Raw genomic sequence first — 18457 nt, 5'->3', positions numbered from 1 at the left:
CCGTTTTACAAAAACCCTTGATCATACTTTAAAATCCTAATTGAAAAAATACTGAAAATACCCCTAGCCAAATTTAAACATAAAACATTTCTTTTATTGCTGCAGTTGCCCAAGTTCAATTGAGTCATTTGATATTTTGAGTTGATTTTCGATTTGTACACACGTGAAAGGGTACAGTAAAGTGATGAGAAAATCTTCGTATAGCGTGCCTTCTAAGTGATAGAATTCTCTTATTTGAATTCGTATTTTAGTAGCATGTACCAGAAAGAACACGAACAGCGACCATCCAACATAACTGATGTTTTGGAGGTAAAACTCCAACACAAGTAAGATGATCCAACCGTTGAACATAAAACATAGACTCGCACATGATATGAAACTTTCTTTAGATTTCGATCGGTTTCCACTCGAACTTAACGAATCTAGCTTGACAACAGCTTTACTGAGTGTGTACCAAGGGAAGAAAAGATTGAGGATGATCTTCTTGACACCTTTTATGGAATCAATGGGTGTCAACAAACTGCTTTTCCAACCATCCGCTTCTTCTTTGATATCTCCATATTCCATTTTCATCGCTCGCCATAAAGAGATGCAAGCAAAATTCAAAATAATGGTAAATGGTAACCCAGCTGCTATAGAGACCGCTTGTAATGCCCTCAAAGCATCTTTACCACCTTGGCGTAGAAGGGCGGTAGCCGTAGCACCCTCAGTGACCGCCCAAAAGATGCGTTGCCCAATTGGTGGATCAGGATAACCATTAGCAGAGAGGGAATCAATGACCAATGAACCACTATCAGAACTGGTGATGAAGTAAAGGATCAAACCGATGATTGAAATAATGGAGAGAAGGTTTCCAATACCTTCATACTGTTCCACCACATCGAACCACATTTGAGAGGAGGTGCGACACGATAAACGATGCACGTGATGAGTCTTCCAAATATTCTCTGCTCCATACATCGGATATCGAGTTGAACTGAAAATAAATATTTTAGCTGTGATAAAACACATATAATATAATATAATATTCGATTTAGATATTGAACAACAATCATGCCTTAGTGAAAAAAAAACCAGCCTTACTTGTACATGGAACAAGTAATGTTCAAATTCTGAGCTTTTCGTTCCATGGAGATGCCAGCACCACCGAACACACTCAACCAAAAGAACGTATAGATCACTGGAAGAGTTGACGTGTACAAGATGAATTCTTTGATGGTGCGACCACGACTGATCTTCGCTATGAACATCCCTACGAATGGTGCCCAACTAATCCACCAACCCCCTGTCAAAGAAAATGTTGATATCTCTTTATGGTAATTCTTTTAAGCTGAGCTTTAGATTATAAACTTATTACTTTAAAAGTTTGAATCTCGTGCTATCACTAACTTGGAAATCCACAAGGTTTCTTTATACTATGACTCACAATAGAACAATGTCCACGAATCCATCCACTGAGGGTTTTCCTTGCCATCTGGTGCATCATTTCTCATGGCAAAAGCATCAGTATGGAAACCTATCTGTACAATCCATTGCAAATAATATCCGCATGACTGCACGAACAAATTGGTCAAAAACACTGTATCGTCAGCCAAGTAAACAATTAGAAGTAGCAGGCAACCTATGGAAAGAAATAGCATTTTCTAGAGCAGTTATTTGTAGACATTGTAACAGTATCTTTACTCTCGGGTGCAAAACAGGAATTCCCCTTGAGAGTATTCTAATGAAGATGATATCTAACTTTAGGCCTGGCCTTTGTACAACTTTCTCAAGACCACTTACTGAAGTACTCCTGGGGAAATTCTCTATACTCACCAACACCAAAGCATGTTTCAGAGAGCGTCCGTATGCCAAACTTCAGCCCACTAACCACAGATAAAGTTGCAATAGATGTGATACACCAGATCAAGATGACTTGGTTTGTTTCCGATATCTCGATTGATGGAATGACACGACTTAAACCATTGTTCAGCTGGACAACACCCAGTCCTGTCAACAGAGTTCCAGACATTAATAAATTCTCTCAAAATATATATCAAGTATAAATGCTATGAGCGAATGGACTTGGAATTCGAGTCGAATACCATGGAATGTCGTAACGATTACAAACAAAAACATGACGATAATTGGCATTCCTACCTAAACTAGTGCACACGCCGAACATGGTACAAATAATGGACAAAATATCTACCAAATCGCCAAGAATACCATAAACCCTTTCACCAATCAGCGGGAAGAAGACCATGCGCATTGTCATGGGTAGAGAGCGACGATAGGATAAGAAGGAGAGCAATAAACCGATCAAAACGTAGACCACCCATGCGTGGATACCCCAGTGGTAGAAGGTCACGTTGATGGCATCTTGTGCTTGCTGATTGTCTGTGTACCTGTCAGTAGGATAAAAACACATTTTCCTTATGATTCTGAGTCCACTCTCGTCCGTAGCTGGAATATCCTCGGGATACAAGCTAACTTTCCGTTACTAATTGTTACTGCTAGATCTTTCCTAGCGTTTAAATTAGTTATATCTAAAAAGTCCTTCATATATCTTAGAAGGAATATTTTTTGTTTTGTATTTGGAGGCATGCAATGGATAAAACCTTGAAGCATAACAACTGAAAGGTGATACTTAAATTAATTCAACCGTCGATTTTACCTGTTCCAGAATCGATTTCCATACTGTCCAGGTTGTAGGTGAAAGATGGGTTCAGCGACACCGAAGTAAAACAATCCAATACCAACTCCTGCTGCAAATAACATGGTGAAGTAGGCTCCGTTCGAAAATTCTGGTTTTTCATCATCCTTCCCTGAAATAATAACATCATATTTCTATTTTGTGGATTCTTCCTCCAGTGGAAAGCTTGTCCTTATTGAAAGTAGCTGCTTTGAAGTATGTGTTGTAATAAAATTGGTTTCTCTTTTTATCTTGAGTTTAAAAAAGGATACATTCCATCACGATATCTATTGCGAGGCAGTCAAGAAAAATAACTGTCTAATTCCATACCGGGTTCCATACCTAATTTCATGTTAGAATATTTGGAGAAGTAAACACAAATGATGAAGACAGCCCACACATCTTGTGTACCAATGTACAACCATGTCCAGTGTTTGGTAATCCAACTCTTCCATCTGGTCGTTACTTCTTGTGACCCATCAGGCGATTGAATACACCACGCCACAAACGCCCAAATAATAAGGGCGGAGCATATTGATGTGATGGGGTTGAAATAATATTTCAGTGGACCAAAACATCCCTTAGTATGAAAACATCTGAAAAGAATACAGTAAGTTATTTCCATTCAGGATATATACACCCCTAAAATGTCTCCTTCCATTAAAAATACAACAGCTGATTGGTTGTAAGTGACGTATTGGGTAAAAAATTGTTGTTTTTAAAGCTTTGTACAACTATTGAAAAACAGAAGTCATGGTTTTTTGTTGGTGTTTTTGAATGTGAGTATGTTTCCTGGAGGAAAAAACTGAGACAGGGGTGTGTATAACAATTGAAAGAATACAAGAGGCAAAGGAAAACAACTACAAACTTTTGATCACCTGTCTTGAAAACAATCTTCACCGTTTTCGCTGACATCTTCACCTTCTTCTAACTGACTCTCATCATTTTGAAACAAGGAGTCTCTCATTTCTCTTTCCACTGTTCCTGAAGATGACATCCTCACTTTTCAAGTCATCAATGAAGAATGAAAAACTTCACGCTTTTCGAAACATTCAAACTATTTTTCTCCCAATTTCCTTTTTTTTCACTGGTAAAATACATTTCTCTATTTTCATGGGCTTGCCATAAAGGTAATTAGGGACCCAACAGACAAAAAGATTCTTTATTAGTGCTTTTCGCGGCAAAAACGTGTGTATTTTCCATTTCTAAATATAGTATTCTCTTTTCACTAGTATCATTATGGGAAAAACTTTCTTAGTGGCTCTTTTATGTAAATATTCGAAAAGGTTGTCAGTAGAGATGTGACCTCAATAACGTAAATTGACAGGCATTCTTCAAAGAAATAATCGTGGGAAAGATTTTCCTTATTAATAGTCGAACATGAAAAGAGGATCTCATTCTTATTGACAAATATTCGTGACAAAGAGTAACAATGAAAGAGTCAGAAGATATTTCGATTTGTATAAAAATATTATTTTCATTTACTGTATATAAAATATATAGTGTTTGTATAAAAATTATCAAAATATGTACAAAGTGAGAGAGTCTAGTTTTGATACTTTCATCTTTAAATCCATTTTTTGTCAGAGTTGTATAAGAAGGAAACTTTACCAATATGATGCGGGTTGTATGTTCCTATAATAAATAACATGTGCGAGGTTAAAAAGCTCGTAACTCGAATATCGAGTTCCTCTATAACCCCCCCCATCTTAGTCCTTGTGCGAGTTTTTGTGCAAGTTGTCCATCTGAAAAATACTTTGAAGTTTTTTATTTCTTACAATCAAGGTCATTATATTTGAGAAAAAAGGGAAATCCACCGGGAAGTTTTTGAACCACAATCGATTTGTAAGTGCTCTAAAGTAGGTTGGAAGGGTAGAGTTTTAACTCTGAGTTTTAACATGAGACTTAAGACCTTAGGATCTGAGGATCCAAAAGTTAAAAAATAGCCTGGAAGTCTGCCAACCCCTCCCAAATTGAAATATTCGATTAAATTAAAAAGATAGCCAAAAATCGACTTTCTCGCCAGAACTTTAAATCTTGAAAAACGTTAAAATAACCAAAATTCTCAATATATTATGACCTTAATTGTAAGGTGGTGAGAATTAATTACTCGCAAAACTCACCAAGATTGTTATAACCAAGATTAGTTTCTCTTGCTTAGGCTTACCAGTTATATGTAGCATGGATAAACCATAACTAATACTACACGCGAGAAAGGAAAATGAACACTTAACCCACCAGGTCCTGGAGCATTTCCATTTCTCTTTGGTACCATTCGATTGGTTGTGGAGACGAACATTGAACTGGTGGCGAATTGTGGTTGTTCTCCATCATAATCCACCAAGTCGTATTGACCAGGTCCTGGTGCATCTGGCTCTGGTGGCATCGAAATAGCTGGTGCTGATATACACAGATAGTATTTTCGTCTGTAAAATCAAAAAGGGTGAGGGATATCAACTAATTAATAACAGAAAGATATATCTTTAGAGAGATTAGACGAGGCTAGAGGAGTCAACTCTTTTGTGGCTAAAATCTTGTTCCCTCAAAGTTAATGAAGAACAATAAAATTGCTAAAAAGCTTTCTCAATTGAAACCATTCTTCTTACGGTAAACTTTTTCTATTTAATATTTTCAGTTTCTCGTAGGGATTGTATGATCCTGGACCAGGGTTTTCCAACGCTGCTTTGTTCATGACCGCAAAGCGATCCGTTGTCGATTTGAAAGGAGCTTGTGTTCCTCGAAGGTTATCAGATTCGTTCGTCCATGGGTCAGGTATGTTATATTGTCCTAAAGAAGGAATGAACAATTTCAACAAAGCCTTTGAAGAGGTGTTAAAAATAAGGAGTTAGTATAATATGAAATAGAGCACAAAAGTTCTCAGTCTTTTCCCTGAGATTCCAACTTTCAAAATTTTTAGTATATATCAAGACGTTTACAAAATTAACTTCCTTTTTGTCTCAAACGTACCTGGCGCTGGAACAACTCGTTGTGGTAAGCGAGATAAAAAATCACGTTTGGTTCTACAGAAATTAAAAATAAAATATCTGTTTATTGTAACATGCAACAAGGAGCGATTTTGGCAGCGAAAGTGCAGCTTCTCAGATTCCATCTGTTGTGTTTATCTTCAATCTTGGAAAGAAAATGTAGCAAATTTCTTTGATTTATATTTTAGAAGTTTTAGCTCATGGAGACGCCATACCACAAGGATCTCTTCTGTAAAAAGTTGCCCTTTAAAATTGTTCAATCGATTTCTACGAATACTTACTTTGATGAAAATGCTGCGCAAGCTGCTACGTTGTTTTCCCTAGTTGTTTTGCCCGTTTGTTTTTGTGAAATCTTTAAAATAAGAAACATGGATTAACATACACCTATCAACCCCCTTTTAAAGCCACCGTCGATTTTTGAGGGGAATTTACAAGAAAACTTAGACTGCCTCTAAAACAAACTTGATACAAGCGGTCTGTCTTTGAAATATCTTTGATATAAATAATTTCGTCATATTATTTACATGTTCAAATTAATGGTTGAGAAGTCATCGCAGATTAGTACTCACATTATATTGGTTTGGCGCAGGAGTTTGGTATTGCATCTTTTCATTCTTCACAGCAATTGGTTTGTGAAAGTTACTAGTGCAGTTGGCTTTGTTGAAATCTTTCTGGGAAGCGAAACCATTGGATTCATATTGTCCAGGGCCAACTGTATGCTCTTCATTCCAAGGTTGTGGAAACCGTGAAACTTTGGATGCAAAACCTCCTAAGCCTTTCTTAGAATGCGATACGTGACTTTCATGAGACAGTGATTTAGCAATTGAATAATTTCCTGGGCCTGGACCCTCAGTTAGAGATAAATCTGAGAATCTTTTGGTGCCCGAACTAAAACCTTTCCGTTCTTCATTGCTAATGACGATCGTTTGGTATTTACTTGGAATGGATGCCGATGCTGCAATTTTACTGTGACCTAAAAGTGAATTTTAAAAATACCCAACCAGATGGTGAAGATCATATTCTATCGTATATATCGTCATAGTTTATCACATCTCATATTTTAAAGATTGAGAAATCGAGAGAAAGACTTGACATAACTTACCTCTATGAAGTTTCCCGCTTGTAACTTTTGTATTTTTTGGTAAATATTTACTTGCTGGACTAATGCTATCTGTCAAACTATGCATTTTCTCATTTTTAACCCTGAAACGGAATCGAAATTTAAACCTGAAATTCAATAAACAAGTATGGTGGGAAGTCATATTTACACCTTTGTCAAAAAATAAGAACTTTTGGACGTTTTTCAATTTGAACATTGATGCCAGTCAAAAATAAACCCCTAAATGTGAAAGTTTTTCTTAGTACTGTAGTATTTCCCATCATCCTTCAAAATTTTAGATAAAAATATTAATTTTCTATGAAATTATCGAAAGCAGCCGGCGAGGTGACCTTTTTTCACGATGTGTTCTGAGAGCTAGAAGCTTTGATCTGTTCTGATCAGATCTTCGAAAATTAACCAGCAAGAAATGATCATGTGTTCTGACGAGACAGGGGTATAATCAAGGTCATCTAGCGTGTTCTTTTTTCTAGGTAACCCTAGAAAGCTTCAGAACACATCTTTTGAAGAGACAGGGTATGATCAAGAGAAAATTGATGTAATCTTGTTGCCTAGTAACCCTAGAAATTTTTAGAACACATCTTTCGTGGAGAAAAACAAAGTTTATCTTAGCAAACTGTTTTTCCTAGATTTTAGAACACATTAAACCATAAAGTAGTGATAAGTTTAGGGAGACAAATAGTGCGATAAAGTTTCCTAGAAATCAGAACACATCATTTTCATAAAAAATTGAAAAAGTCTAAACATTTGATCTCCTAGAATATACGAACAGATATCAAAAAAAAATTTCTCAGCCAGCTGCTTCTGAATTATGGCCAAATATAACTTTTTTCATTATTTTAAGCTTTTTTAAAAGTTCACACTATTTTTGACTGGCATGACTGGCATCCATTTCAAAGTTAGCTTTGATAAACACAAGTTGGTTTAATTTTGACATTTCCGTCTGATTCTGACCCTTCTCAGGGATTTCTCGCACTTTTTATGTCTGTACACCGGCTAAAAAATACTCAATCCAAAATAGAAAAATTATATACCTTTAAGTAAAATTTAACTTTTTTGTTATTTACCAGCAAAACAACTAAATATTACCTATACTCAAAATTTTTTTTACAAGCTTCACTCTTTAAACCACCCTGGACCCATTGGGTGGGAAGGGGGGGGGGGCTTCGAAGTTTCACTTAACTGATTCAATAAGGTCGTTGCATTTTTCCCAAACAACTGTTTATCATGATTTTTGTTTTCATTGTAAAATCTGAATTTTTAGGTCCATAATATATACACGTTTTTTTATTATAAAAAACAAGTTTTGTTTATAAGGAACTTGAGGCTCAAAATGGTTAGAGAAACTAGGAATTATTAAGGAACTGCTCAGGTTGAGAATAACAAAACAAGTCAAGTCACAGAGAGTTAAACTTGAATTTGCACACATTTACAAAGCCTAAACACAAAGATAACAAAATGTTGACAAAACAACGTTAAATAAAAGTCTCTTCTTGCATTTTAGTCCATTGTTATACTTATACATAAGTCACGTACGCAAATCTAATCTTAGCAGCTTAGTAAATATGGAACTGGATAAGGAACTTTGAGGCTGAAATTTTCTCGAAAAATAAGGAACTCCAGGCTCGGAGCCAAGTTAAGGTTCCTTATAAAAAAAAAACGTGTATTTTTCTATTTTTCTATTTCTATTTGGTTGAGTTGCAGCAACGACTTAATAAAATAGATAGACCAAGAACTTCATACAATGGCTCTTAAAAATCTTTTGTTTTCTATTCATTTTGTATTCTTTCATCTTGCCGTCTTTCCACCGTCCGCGTAAGTCCTATTACAAAGAAATTAGACTTTTTACAAGCATCTCTAAATGGTGTAAAATCAATTATATCGAATTTCTACTGACCATGAACATAATTTTCGATTTTTTTTGCTTATGTCAGATCGCATTTTTAATCATCTTTCTCACAAGATATTTTTCAATATTTTTCGACAACACTGTTGCGCTTTTCAGCGCATTTTCTTTAAGAACATAAACATTTTTGAAAGACTCTAACTAAGAAAATAAACGTGCGTTCATGGTGCGTTCTTAAGATAGAAAACACAAACACTATCCAAATACAAATGTTATAATCTTAACAATGTTTACTAATTTTTAAGCATAAAAGTTTGACTTGAAATTAAGAACATATTCTCAAAATTTAGGTCATGTGATCAATATCAACCAATAGCTAATCTTAAAAAAATGCTTTTGCACGCGGAATGACATTTTAATGATGCAAAAAATCATTAACTTTTTTATCATTCTTACGCGGATCATTTCAATAGGATACTGGTCTATCTATTTTATTAGGTCGTTGGTTGCAGGAGGCTTTGAGGCCTATTTACGCAACTATAGACGCTTTCAATGAGCGCCCCGTCAGCACCTTGGACTGACTACCCAATTCCCCTCACCTGGCATGGGTTGACCCAGGCGAAGGTTCATTCACTTGCCAAGTGAACCGCTGCGAGTGGGAATCGAACCTCAGTCGCCTGTGCAGTAACCAAGGACAATGACCACTATACCACAACGCCTGATCCTTTGTAACTCCTCTTATCGTCATCGAATCATCATTCAATCAACTAAGACTGACATTTATAGGACGCACAATAGATAGACCTTTCCCTAATCACACATGACCGAAAAGTAGTCCAGAGCATTTCAAAACAATACTTAGTTACAGACCGATTCGGCAAAATCCAGTTAGGGACTATTATCAAGCAAAACTCAGGCATTGAATTGGTAAAGTTGGTTGGTAAAAAAAATTATCAAAATTTATCAGTGCAATCGATCACAATCCTAATATAAAGCACTACTACTTTAAGGAAGCCCCTCTTGATTTTTTTCATGTCTGCCATTTTTCTTTTTGAGACGCTTTTGTTCAGAAGATAGATTCTTACTTCTGATTGGTTCTTATGGATTATTAGAATTGTGATTGATTCCACCGGTGGATTTTTTCTGAAAATCACCATATGGAATCAAATTTTTGTGCTCTTTCCAATGGGAGCAACCAAAAGCGCAGTTTCTTCGTTCACAAGATAATTACACCGTGTACGGGTCTCTTGATTAAGAGACGTCTCCTAATAGGGCAACTGTTCCTGACTGAACAAGCTGCCTGTTCCTAAATCTGGCATAAATTTCACCCACAAAATAAAAAACCATGCGCAGGTCCAAATGGGAATTATTTGAAGACTTTAAGCCTATCAAGGTGTTATACTGAATTCATCCTGTATGTATACTTTCTACAATTTCTTAGAAAAATGGTGAAAATGACGTCACACACGGAATGGAATCGGTCTACTGATTGATTGAAAAATAATGTGCCTTGCTTGCGCACACAAATGTTTCGTTTGGGAGAACACAACGGCCAATAGACCTTTTTTCAAAAAGGACGTCCTGTTGAATAATTATGTAGTCCAGCCATAAAAACAATGATAGAGCCATGCATAATTACTGTTTCATGCATATTGTAATAACTATGTATGGTTTTATCATTGTTTTTCTGTTGGACTACATAATTATAGACCTTTTTTCAAAGAGGACGTCCTGTTGAATAATTATGTAGTCCAGCCATAAAAACAATGATAGAGCCATGCATAATTACTGTGTCATGCATTGTTTTTCTGCTGGACTACATAATTATTCAACAGGGTGGCCCCTTTGAAAAAAGGTCTATTCAACAGGGTGGCCTCTTAGGCCGATGTAAGTTACATGTGAGTTTACCGTCGTCAACTTACCCGAAAATAGATGCGGCATGATTTCATTATTCATTATTCATTATTTTCCCAACAGCACCTTATCCACCATTTCTGCTAACCATTCTCTCTCAAAATAAAAAATTTTGCTTCGCTTCAACCCTACGCATGTTTTGCGAACGAAAAATAAAGATCGATTGCTACAGTGGCGCTAGATTTGGCAAAAAGCTAAAATGGCCGCCAGGGCGGTTAGGCAGATAGATATGGGCGTGACGCCCGCTGTAGTTGTAGGATTGAGGGCGGTCACATTTTCTGTAAAAAATCTTCTTTGTTTACCCGTGTTTACTCTGGGAAAAAGGTCATGCGTAGAGGGAATCCTGCGTAGAGACGATTTTAACAACGATGGAGGTTGTAGTTGTAAAGAAATATAGAAATAATGAAAATTTTAGGAATTTTGAAGATAATGAAATTTTCATGCGGGTGCTTTTTAATAGAGATGCGGGCGGCCGACGGTAAACTCATATGTAAATTTCATCGGCCTTAGAAAAAAGGTCTATTGAATAACAAATTACACCAGCCAGTAAAACAGGATAAATTATCTTGTACCTAGGTAACAGCTGTGTGTAAAAGACAAATCAATTCATATGAGACGTTTATTATTAAGTAAATTACTGCTGGAGTGAAGTAATTTGTTACTCAAAAGACCTTTGTGTTCTCCCAAACAATTATTTAAAAGCTATATTCTAAGCTTCCGTCTAGTCATATGATAAATCTTTCAGCTTCTATCAAACCACAAACTTTTAGCTGTAAGCCAACAAAGTTTCAGAAATCAGGTCTTGATTCCAAAATTTTGTTTTGTTTATTTTTTCTTCTGCCATTATAGATCAACAAAATTGTTACTACCACGAAATAGACTTGTTTAGTTTGCCGAATGACGCCGAGTTAAGATTTCCTCAAACATTTCTCTATTTCTCTGACAGAATTTCATTCTGTAAAGTAGCTCCAGAGTTCGCGCGCTTTTTCAATGATTGGGCGCTAAATGTGATAGAAAAATTTTAAATCAATTTGGCATAAAACCTTCAAGTTTTGTTAAACCCTTGTGTTGGACTTTGGTGGTAAGCACTTTTTTATGTTTTTATGATTAGTATTCTCTATCAGCTCAGGCTCTGACATAATTTTTTGTTATATTGAGAAGGTAGTAATTAGTTTTGAAGGTTTAATACCGTGATACTTCGTTATTGATTATGTACTTATTATGGTGTACTCATCCAATTCGTTGAATCCGATGATTGACCATTACTGTTGTACTGTAATGCTCTTCTGAAGTTGAAATAATTAGGAAGCAGCGGTTCCTCTGGCAGTGTACTGAGGAATTGGTCAAGATGCTGTTTAAAAGTATGTTTGGTACAGTTTGTGAGAGGACCCTGCCGACGACGCACCGGATTGTCCGGTGTATTTGTCCGGTGGCAAAAAGTATCCTTTCGCTACACCGGACGCAATAAGTCCGGTGTCAGTCCGGTGTTGCATACAGGGAATAGACCTTCTTTCAAAGAGGACGCCCTGTTGAATAATTATGTAGTCCAGCAGAAAAACAATGATAAAACCATGCATAATTATTACAATATGCATGATACAGTAATTATGCATGGCTCTATCATTGCTTTTATGGCTGGACTACATAATTATTCAACAGGACGTCCTCTTTGAAAAAAGGTCTATTTTGGACACCGGACATTTATGAAACAAAAAATTAAGAAACACCGGACGCACCGGACTGGTCATGTCCGGTGTTTTGATTGTCCGGTGGAAAAAATATCCTTCTCCAACACCGGACATACGACTTTCTTAAGTCCAGTGTAGAGATTGTGGTAAAAAAAATTCTCATTTTACACCGGACTTTCGCGTGTCCGGTGTTTGTTAAGTCCGGTGCATCGGCAGGGTCCTTTTGTGAAGTTTCTAAGGGATTTTGGCAGAGCATTGAAGAGCCTTGGTCCTTCTTGTGAGAGACAACCTCTCCAGATATTTTTATGTTTGACATTTATAGCTTTCAGATTGCATTTTCTACCCAGTCTCTGATTTGTGTAAGAATGCACGCCTCCTGCCTTGTCATTGACATTGTAGTTGAAATTGGGGGCAATGTCTTCTAGTATGCACCACGTGAAGTCAGGTAACTTGCATCAGATCATCAGTAGTGGAGGGAAACTTGCATAGCCATCAACAAATGATTGACCAACCAAAGCAGCAAAATTTCAAAACAAATTAACTACGCAGCTTCGCTCGCAGCTCTACTCTACCATTTTTGTTTTGATTTAACTTTGTATTGTAATGACCAGCCAGGTCATTCATTAATCATTTGTCATTTGAGGGCTATGTAAGTTTGCCTCCACTGATGCGAAGTTGCTCGACTTCACGGTACATCATTTTGTCAAAAAGCTACCGTCGTTATGGTTTCAAAATGAAATGGATGGCCCAATAGAGTTTTGCCTAAATCTGAAAGAGATAATTAGTTTTGTAAGAGCCATAGACCTTTTTTCAAAAAGGCCACCCTGTTGAATAATTATGTAGTCCAGCAGAAAAACAATGATAAAACCATGCATAATTATTACAATATGCATGATACAGTAATTATGCATGGCTCTTTCATTGTTTTTATGGCTGGACTACATAATTATTCAACAGGATGTCCTCTTTGAAAAAAGGTCTATAATTATGTAGTCCAGCAGAAAAACAATGATGCGTAATTATTACAATATGCATGATACAGTACACTATCATTGTTTCTATGGCTGGACTACATAATTATTCAACAGGACGTCCTCTTTGAAAAAAGGTCTATTGTCTGTAAGAATCAGGCAGGTGATGGAAGTAACCCTCAAATAATGGGCCATTCCAAGAAACCACCATTAGGCGGTCATCGAAAAATTGTTTTATTCGCGTCACCCGCCCGCATCAAATTTTCCGCTGATTTTCCACTGCGGAGATGCGGAAAAACTCTGTCGACCATCGAAAAATTGTTTTGCTTGCGTTACCACCCGACCCTGAGTTACTGGCGTGATTAAAAAAACCCCGGAATGTTTTTGACCGCCCGTCCGTCTGCATGCATTTTTAACACCCGTTGTGACGCGAACAGAGCATTTTTTCGATGACCGCCTTAGAGATCTATCCTTTTGTTTTTGGATTACATGATCTTTTGCCATTGAAAAACAGACTATTATACCGTGAGAGGTCCTAAAGCCGACACCCCTGCTTAATTCCGACCCCCCAAATAACTGTTATGAAAAAAAATTCTATGTTTACAAACATTCCCTCTCCAAGTTGAACGATAAACTATTGCTAGAACTCTCGAAACAAAACATCTAACAAGATAGCTGTAATGTCAAGATGTCAATTAATGTAATTAAAAAGTGTGAGTTGTAAAAATAATTATCTTTTATTCTGGATCAGTTGCTCATATTTAAAACGATAACAGTGTTGTAATAAAACAGACTAAATTGCAAAAAGGGCGCGAAGTTGAAAAAATGGCGGATGTGGTAGCAATTAATTTGAATAACAAACATCGAATCAATGAGGCGGCAACTATCAACACCCTCTTTACCACCCATAAGTCCGGATGTTTATTTACGGAAGGCCCACAATCAAGCCAAGTGCCATTGTAAAGTAATAAAAACCAGGCTTGATTAAGTAACGTTTCAAAATGAGCATGCTCGTACACAGACCTCTTTTATATTTTCGTGTGCTTTGGAAAATCAAAACATCTCATTACTTTTTATGATGCTGTTACTACTGTTGTCATTTATGTGCATATTGCAATAAAAAAATATGTTTTGTTATAAGAAGCAATTATTGTTATTTGGATCAATTGGTTCAGTGTATCAAATCTCTCAGTTTAGTTGACACTTTGGTATCTTTGTTGCGTCACAGCGAACGGTTTGTTTTTATTTTTGTTTGTATCTTTGAAAGACCCCATCGAATTTAGGCAGTGGTGTCGGCTTTAGGACCTCTCACGGTAAGGAGTAATACTAGGCAATGCTCACAAATATCTTCATTTTGTGTCATTTTACTTTGGAAATATGAAACAGTCAGCCGGTTAATAATTTTGTTAGGAATTTGAATTTCACTAATGTTGACTCATCTTCTCCTGTTAAGATATCACTTATATTTTTATCATTTATATACTACAGTAATTTTTTTTCAAAATTTCTTCACCAGTCTTCACTGTTGTTTTGTTTAGGAAGATAAAATAGACAGATATGGGAAGAAAGTCAAGTGGTGAGTTGTGACTATTTTGCTGCACTTTTTATTGATAGCTACATAAAGAAAAGACTAGATATCATAACCAAAAGGCCATGAGGAGTTGATAAAGAAATATAATAAAGAAGGGGATATAAATTTGTTGAGAGAATCAAATTTTGGGATAAGCTGTAAAATCATCTGACGGGTGACTCATTAAAAAAGTATAAGGGTTTCATGACTATCTTTGTCTAACTGTGATCATAAGAAAATATATTCATATATTTTCCTGTTTTTGAGCCATGTAAGGTGACTCCACACTAATCAACCTAAAACACATTCAAAAGTGGTTTTTAAAATTGCTTTCAAGAGATGTTTGTACCAGAGGGAAGATTCCTTTCCTGTATTTTCTTCAAAGAAGAAAACTCACCCAGTTTACAAGCCATTCCCCGTTTTTAAGGTAACTTCAAAGTGTAATAGTATTTGTGCATTGTAAGCATAAGCAATTAAAAACAGAATTGAAAGAATTCCAAATTTGAGAAGTGCAAAATGGGATCTCATTAACCATAAGTAATTTTTATGACAATGGTGAAATTATTTCAGTTGAAGAAGAAGTCAGTTCTGATGACGAGACTTACGTGGAAAAGCCAAATGCATTCAAGGAATTGTTGAAGTTTGTCAACTTCCGATGGCTGAAAACACCAACCGGATTTCTTAAGATTGTCCAATTTGGTACTATGTTGATGGGACTCATTTTGGTTGGATCTGTTACCACAGGAGATCGTGCAAGCATGGAGTTTTTTGTTTTCACAGTGACTTCTGCTTGGGTATTCATCATAATGATTTTAATCACGCTAATTTTGGATGTGTACCAAAGTATCCCCAGAGTTCTAATCAATAACAGAGTGCTCTTCATTGGAAGTTGTAAGCACATTATTTTTTTCAGTTGATTAAAATTTCATTTTGCAGTAAGGCATAGTTTCGTTTTAAAAGACTAAAATCATACAGCATAAAATATTATATCAAAAAACACACATAACTGGTAGTAATCTTAGTAGGAATCCTTCAAATTAGCGATCGAGTGCACATGAAATAAACAAAACCATTATGAAAATACAAACAACGAACAACAATTATGAAAAAAGAAGAGAAAGGAGAAATCATTTATATTTACAATTGACTGGTGACTCTCAAAAAAAAGGTTCACCTGGCCGATTTCCAGAAACAAGACATTTTCTTTTTGGCCTAGGTAAAGTAATTTGATTACTACCAGTTTCAGTACTACAAATTTGATTTTAAAGGGCATAAAAATTAAACTTTATCAAGGTACAGCTAGAGTCTGCTAAATGACGCGCCTTACGCGCCCACGCGCCCTCATATTTTTAACGTGCCTTAGGCACCTTACGCGCCCTGGTAATTTGACGCGCCCTGGTAATTTGACGCGCCCTAAAAATTTGGAGCGCCCTAAAAATTTGACGCGCCTTAAAATATTGACGCGCCCTGATAATTTGACGCGCCCTAAAATATCGACGCGCCCTAAAAAATCGATGCCCCCTGATAATTTGACGCGCCCTGATAATTTGACACTACCTAAGTAACTGACAGTAATGAGAACAATTGCTTCGACTTTATTGATTTATCCTCCATATTCAAACGTCAGGTGAGTGTCTCATAAAGAATGTTGTTCTTATCCCAGTGTCGTTCTATGAGCGATTGAGGATACAAACCTTTTTCCCGAGTATTTTATTACCAAGCCATAATTCATGTTTTCAGTACATGATTTTTTTCTACGTTGCTGCAGTAATCACATTATTATTTTAAATCACTCTTTTCCAAATTGAGATGTACATTTAACAAAGACAGCGACAATGGAAAACGTTTCAAAAATTCCCAAGTCGAAGATGATTACAAAAAGTTGGGTTCTCTGTGAAGGGACAAATTTGTGCATTTCCCTGTAAATTGAATAGAAATAACGTGTAGCATGCACAAATTCTATGAAATAGACTAATAAAGTGTACAGCCGATAAATGGAGCGGGTCGACTTTAGGCTAATCTCTTAAGAAATGATCATTTTGCTAACGCCGACATTCTTTTATATACCAACCATGTATGATTAGACCGGTCCCATTATTCCGTCCGTCAAAACCGTCGAAAACTTAAGGTACATCAAAACCCTAGGGCGTGTCGAAATCTTAGGGCGCATCAAATTTTTAAGGCGTGTCGAAATTCTAGGGCGCGTCGAAATCATAGGGCGCGTCAAATTTTTAAGGCGCGTCGAAATCATAGGGCGCGTTAAATTTTGAAGGCGCGTCAAAATTTTAGGGTGCGTCAAATTTTGAAGGCACATCGAAATTCTAGGGCGCGTCAAATTTTGAAGGCGCGTTGAAATTCTAGGGCGCGTCAAATTTTGAAGGCGCGTCGAAATCATAGGGCGCGTCAAATTTAAGGCGCGTTAGAAATATGAGGGCGTGTGGGCGCGTGGGCGCGTAAGGCGCGTCATTTAGCAGACTCGTACAGCTATCATGAAAAACTGTTGTAAAATTCGTATTGTCAACAGTTATTCCATCCCAATATATCAACATCCAAAGTTTCTAATTCTAGACATGTGCATACTGTGGAAGCCATATTGAAATGAGAAATTTGGAATTTGGAAAAGAGATATAATCTATCTATCTATTATGGTTGAGTTACAGGAGGCTCTGGGAGCCCATTCTTGCAACTATAGATGCTTTGAGTAAGCATCCTGTCAGCACCTTGAACTGACTACCCAATTCCTCTCACATGGCATGGATTGACCCGGGCGAAGGTTGTGAGTGGGAATCGAACCTTGGTCGCCTGTACAGGAATCAAGGTTGATGTCCACTATACCACAAGGAGAACTGTAGTTGAATTAAAAAAAATTAAAAAACTTTTTTGTTATGATTGACCCAAGGCATTTGGCACTGACATGTTTGGAATACCAAAAGGTTGATAAAATATCTGATTCTGTCTTCTAATTTTACCTAATGTGGATTAAGGGTGCAAGAAGTGTGAAATCAAACTTTGAAATTTCCTCATTATTTTATTAAATATGTCTTCAACAGAGTGCAGATATCTAGAATCTGGATTATTGGATGTTGATATCTTGGGGTGGAATCACTGTTGACAACTTTGACTTGAATTTTTAAGATTCTTTTCATGATGACTTTGCCTGGATTGTATATCATATGTCATGCCGGAATCCCTTCAAGTGTTAAACTCAAAAATTGTGTTGTACATTCAAAGCAAATTGGCTTTATGTTTCAACTCAGTTCAACTTTCTTACTTTTACTTGTTCTGACTTGTCATCAGTTGTTCTCATTTAAATTTTCAAGCAATTGGTGGTTTGGTACTGATGGGAAGTTCAGCAATCATGATGGCAAAAAATAAAAACCATAAAAGTGTGACCACAGCAGGGATTTTTGGTTTAATTTCAATGGGGCTGACCATGATTGAAGCTGTTTATTATTTGATTCAATGGAAGAGATATGGTGCGAATCCCGAACTCAGTGAACCATTACTGGATAATGACAATGACAGTGACTGAAGACCACTTGATCCCTCACAGAAGTTATTGTTAATAGTTGAACATTGTAATTTTTTAGTTGTTGATATTATTTTTAAAAGTTATTGTATTTTAGTAAACCATTTTTGATAAATAATAAATTATTTTGAAATTAAAATTTAAACAGATGGTTGACTTGTTTT

The 18457-nt window shown here is 36.4% G+C and overlaps 3 protein-coding genes across 3 annotated transcripts; 1 reads left to right on the top strand and 2 right to left on the bottom strand.

The window, feature by feature from the left end:
• Window positions 1-13: 13 nt before the first annotated feature.
• LOC136819294 (probable glycine betaine transporter) lies at window positions 14-3671 on the bottom strand. The gene is made up of 8 exons (XM_067075527.1): window positions 3553-3671; window positions 3017-3270; window positions 2657-2807; window positions 2140-2387; window positions 1816-1989; window positions 1427-1621; window positions 1084-1285; window positions 14-976 (listed from the first exon to the last, which is right to left on the bottom strand). Exons 1-8 carry the CDS (start codon window positions 3669-3671, stop codon window positions 94-96), a joined length of 2226 nt encoding a protein of 741 aa, XP_066931628.1. The 3' UTR covers window positions 14-93.
• A 454-nt stretch (window positions 3672-4125) lies between these two features.
• On the bottom strand, window positions 4126-6866 carry LOC136819196 (O(6)-methylguanine-induced apoptosis 2-like). The gene is made up of 7 exons (XM_067075408.1): window positions 6761-6866; window positions 6228-6631; window positions 5940-6010; window positions 5642-5694; window positions 5281-5461; window positions 4913-5100; window positions 4126-4309 (listed from the first exon to the last, which is right to left on the bottom strand). The coding sequence occupies exons 1-7, from the start codon at window positions 6843-6845 to the stop codon at window positions 4242-4244; spliced, it is 1050 nt and encodes a 349-aa protein (XP_066931509.1). The 5' UTR covers window positions 6846-6866; the 3' UTR covers window positions 4126-4241.
• Window positions 6867-11522: 4656 nt separating this feature from the next.
• On the top strand, window positions 11523-18438 carry LOC136819195 (uncharacterized). Its single transcript, XM_067075406.1, has 4 exons — window positions 11523-11616; window positions 14733-14770; window positions 15335-15655; window positions 18085-18438. Exons 2-4 carry the CDS (start codon window positions 14752-14754, stop codon window positions 18294-18296), a joined length of 552 nt encoding a protein of 183 aa, XP_066931507.1. The 5' UTR covers window positions 11523-11616; window positions 14733-14751; the 3' UTR covers window positions 18297-18438.
• Window positions 18439-18457: the final 19 nt, after the last annotated feature.

This window comes from Clytia hemisphaerica, unplaced genomic scaffold (genome assembly GCF_902728285.1).
Source record: "Clytia hemisphaerica strain Z4C2 unplaced genomic scaffold, Clytia hemisphaerica genome assembly, whole genome shotgun sequence".
In the NCBI taxonomy this organism is placed as follows: Eukaryota; Metazoa; Cnidaria; class Hydrozoa; order Leptothecata; family Clytiidae; genus Clytia; species Clytia hemisphaerica.
Note: the sequence above shows the minus strand (reverse complement) of the source record. Positions and strands in the feature narration are given on the sequence as shown.

Bases quoted from the DNA above. Each gene is read 5' to 3' on its own strand.
- LOC136819294 (XM_067075527.1), bottom strand. From the start codon at position 3,671: ATGTCATCTTCAGGAACAGTGGAAAGAGAAATGAGAGACTCCTTGTTT. The intron at 3,271-3,552 runs GTGATCAAAAGT...TATTCTTTTCAG, and splicing joins GAAGATTGTTTTCAAGACAG to ATGTTTTCATACTAAGGGAT. The intron at 2,388-2,656 runs GTAAAATCGACG...TCCTACTGACAG, and splicing joins GGAAATCGATTCTGGAACAG to GTACACAGACAATCAGCAAG.
- LOC136819196 (XM_067075408.1), bottom strand. From the start codon at position 6,845: ATGCATAGTTTGACAGATAGCATTAGTCCAGCAAGTAAATATTTACCA. The intron at 6,632-6,760 runs GTAAGTTATGTC...ATTCACTTTTAG, and splicing joins AAGCGGGAAACTTCATAGAG to GTCACAGTAAAATTGCAGCA. The intron at 6,011-6,227 runs GTGAGTACTAAT...CTTATTTTAAAG, and splicing joins CTGCGCCAAACCAATATAAT to ATTTCACAAAAACAAACGGG.
- LOC136819195 (XM_067075406.1), top strand. The intron at 15,656-18,084 runs GTAAGCACATTA...TAAATTTTCAAG, and splicing joins AGTGCTCTTCATTGGAAGTT to CAATTGGTGGTTTGGTACTG.